The 3450-nt window shown below is 51.3% G+C and overlaps 1 protein-coding gene across 1 annotated transcript in view; it reads right to left on the bottom strand.

The window, feature by feature from the left end:
* SEC24D (SEC24 homolog D, COPII coat complex component) overlaps nucleotides 1-939 on the bottom strand; it is a gene marked incomplete at its 3' end in the record, with an annotated part of 53477 nt that extends 52538 nt beyond the window's left edge. Inside the window, exon 1 of the mRNA XM_023747825.1 lies at nucleotides 858-939. Coding sequence (XP_023603593.1) covers nucleotides 858-939 — 82 coding nt within the window. The remainder of the gene's footprint in view (nucleotides 1-857) is intronic.
* Nucleotides 940-3450: the final 2511 nt, after the last annotated feature.

Raw genomic sequence — 3450 nt, 5'->3', positions numbered from 1 at the left:
CGCTGAGCAGGGGGGCTGAGAGCAGGGTGAGAGTCCCTGAGTGAAGTGAGCACTTGGAAAGGGCTGCGAGAGAGGAAAGAGGGTGGGTAATGCTGCGTGTCACACTTAGGTGTGCTCCTGGGTATGAGTCCTGGCCATGCCACCAGCTGTGTGGCCTTGGGCTAGTCACAGTACACCGGACACTCAGCTTTCTTAACTGCGAAACAGGGCTAGTCATCTACTGCCCAGCGCTGAGTGGACAGTAAATAAGATGATGCACTTGAAGTTTTCAGGACCAGCTTTTGATACTTAGTGAGCACTCAAAAAAGAGTAATTTATGTAATTATCCTGATACATCAACCTGAGGGGAAATGAACCACCAGACAGAGAGAAACTTGAGAAAGACAGGCTAATGCAGCGGTTCTCAAGCTGTGGGTCGCGACCCCTTTGGGGGTCGAACAACCCTTTCACAGGGGTCACCTAAGACCATCGGAAAACACATATATAATTACATATTGTTTTTGTGATTAATCACTATGCTTTCATTATGTTCAATTTGTAGCAATGAAAATACATCCTGCATATCAGATATTTACATTATGATTCATAACAGTAGCAAAATTAGTTATGAAGTAGCAACGAAAATAATTTTATGGTTGGGGGTCACCACCACATGAGGAACTGTATTAAAGGGTCGCGGTATTAGGAAGGTTGAGAACCACTGCGCTAATGGTTCCTAAAGGATCCAGAGAGACAGGATATAAATGTTTGGGAGGATTGGTCTGAATAAGACAAGGATGCCTCATCGCAGGTTTTTCAAAATTAGAGGTGGACTGAATCATACAGGGCTTTCCACAGGAAAGTCAATCTCAGAGCACCTTCCGCGGCAAACTCCGTGTGGTTGCTGCCAGGAGCCTCCGTGCTGGACTCCTCACCCTCGCCGCCGCCACCACACTCCATACCTGCTAGTACCTGCTCTCCACACTCCCTACCTGCTATCCACACTCCCTACCTGCTCTCCACACTCCCTACCTGCTATCCAACCCTCCTACCTGCTCTCCACACTCCCTACCTGCTACCCACACTCCCTACCTGCTCTCCACACTCCCTACCTGCTACCCACACTCCCTACCTCCTATCCACACTCCCTACCTGCCATCCACACTCCCTACCTCCTATCCACACTCCCTACCTGCTCTCCACACACCCTACCTGCCATCCACACTCCCTACCTGCTACCCACACTCCCTACCTGCTATCCACCCTCCCTACCTGCCATCCGCACTCCCTACCTCCTATCTGCCCTCTGTACCTGCTATGGTACCCAGCTCAGCTGGGCCCTGCACGTCTGAGCCAGGCTTCCTGAGCCCCAGACACTCACTGAGTTATACACAGCCCACTCCTACCAAGCGTTCGAAATGAATTGCTCAGCATTCTCTCTGAAGCCCAGAGAACTGTCTTACACAAATATTTCCAAGGAATGTAGGCCCATCAGCCCTGAAACAAGCTAGTATTCGCCTGGCTCCTGACTCTGGACCCTGCTCTCCGAGCAGCCCCTTGATAAAGGGAGGGGCTTCATGGTGTTACTGGCACCAGAGCTATGGGAGTCCCACTCTGTTACTCCTTTCCCCCCCCCACTTTTGCCCCTAAAGCCAAGATTCCCTGCTGGGTATCATATTTTGAAGCAACCAATATTGTTCAATGATAATTTCAAGGCAAGGCTGCGTTTACCTTGTTATTATCATTGAGTAATCTTTAGTGTGCAAATCTAATAATACTTTCCCAAATTCAAAATTGATTTTATAATATTACTAGTGGCCCAGTACATGAAATTCATGCATGGGGGGGAGGGGGGGGGTGTCCCTCAACCCAGCATGCACCCACTCCAATCTGGGACCCCTCGGGGTGGGATTGGGCCTAAACCGGCAGTCAGACATCCTTCTCGCAATCTGGAACTGCTGGCTCCTAACTGCTCACCTGCCTGCCTGCCTGATCACCCCTAACCACTCTGCCTGCCGCCTGCTCACCCCCAACTGCGCCCCCACCCCGCCGGCCTGATCACCCCTAACTGCCCTCCCCTCCTGGCCTGATCGCCCCTAACCGCCTCTGCCTCCACCCCGCCACCATGGCTTTGTCCGGAAGGACGTCCAGAAGGTCTCCCAGTCTAATTAGCATATTACCCTTTTATTAGTATAGATTGCCAAACCCACCTTAGCCTATGGATACAGATACTGGTTTTTATTGAGTGCTTCCAATAACATCACACCACTGATTAAAAGCAAGAGCAAATCTAAAGTAAAACACTCAGGAAGCGTCTGTATTTCCACCGAAATTTAAAAACCAAACGTGCTGTATTCCAGCAGCCACCAAGCTGAGGACGTGGCTCCTTCCCAGCGCCTGTCCCAGGTGGCCCTACAATCTCAGGTGCTGCATCACATGGGCCACCCCAGACGCCCCCGCCGCTCCTCCAGGAGCTCGCCCGCCTCTGAGCCCCAGGCCGACCTCGCATCCAGGTCAGGATTAAGGCTTTACCTGGCGGAGCCCCTGCGTGAGAGGGGTCCCCGTAGTGGCCGTACAGCGGTGGAGAGAGGCCCATCCCAGACTGCGACTGGGAGTAGGGGGGGGTCGCCACGTAGCCCTGTTGACTCATGGTGAAAATACCATCCCAGGGGACAGCTCTGCAAGCGAACCCTGTAACAGAAGAGACAACGCTGTCAGCTTTGTCACCGAGAGGGCTGAGTCGCTCAGTGCTATTAAAGCAGTGGCTCTCAACCTTGGCTGCACACTAGAGTCACCTGGGAATCTTTTTAAAATCCTGATTTTAAATTTCTGAGGCCCAGAAATCAGGATTTTAAAAAGATTTCCAGGTGACTCTAATGTGCAGCCAAGGTGAGAACCACTGTATTAAAGGGAAGCGGTTCACCGTTTCTCTGGTTGGAGGACAGGCGCAGTCATCAGGCTGACGTCTCAGACACTATCTCACACCACTCCCCCCTAAAAAGCTCTAACCACAGCTCCACAGAGCTCGGGAGCTCACTTCTGAAGTCCTGGCCGAGGCATGAAAGCCCAACAGCTGCCCACCGCCAGCCTGTCGCACGTGTACCTGCTATTCTGTGCCCTTTTCCGCGGCCCCATGTCAGCCCAGAGCACACCACGGGCCAGGATCGTGTGCCAGCCCACTCACCGACCAGCATAACTGCCCGGAGTCTGAAACCAGATGTCCCAGCCCAGTGATGGCGAACCTATGACACGCGTGTCAGAGGTGACACGCGAACTCATTTTTTTGGTTGGTTTTTCTTTGTTAATGGCATTTAAATATATAAAGTAAATATCGAAAATATAAAGTCTTTGTTTTACTACGGCTGCAAGTATAAAAAAATTTTCCATATGTGACACACCACCCAGAAGTTAAGTTAAGGGGTTTTCCAAAATGCTGACACACCCAGCTCCAAATGGTTCGCCAATCACCAG

The sequence above is a fragment of the Myotis lucifugus genome, unplaced genomic scaffold, assembly GCF_000147115.1.
Source record: "Myotis lucifugus unplaced genomic scaffold, Myoluc2.0 scaffold_1001, whole genome shotgun sequence".
Lineage (NCBI taxonomy): Eukaryota > Metazoa > Chordata > Mammalia > Chiroptera > Vespertilionidae > Myotis > Myotis lucifugus.
This window is presented reverse-complemented; position numbering and strand designations above follow the sequence as displayed.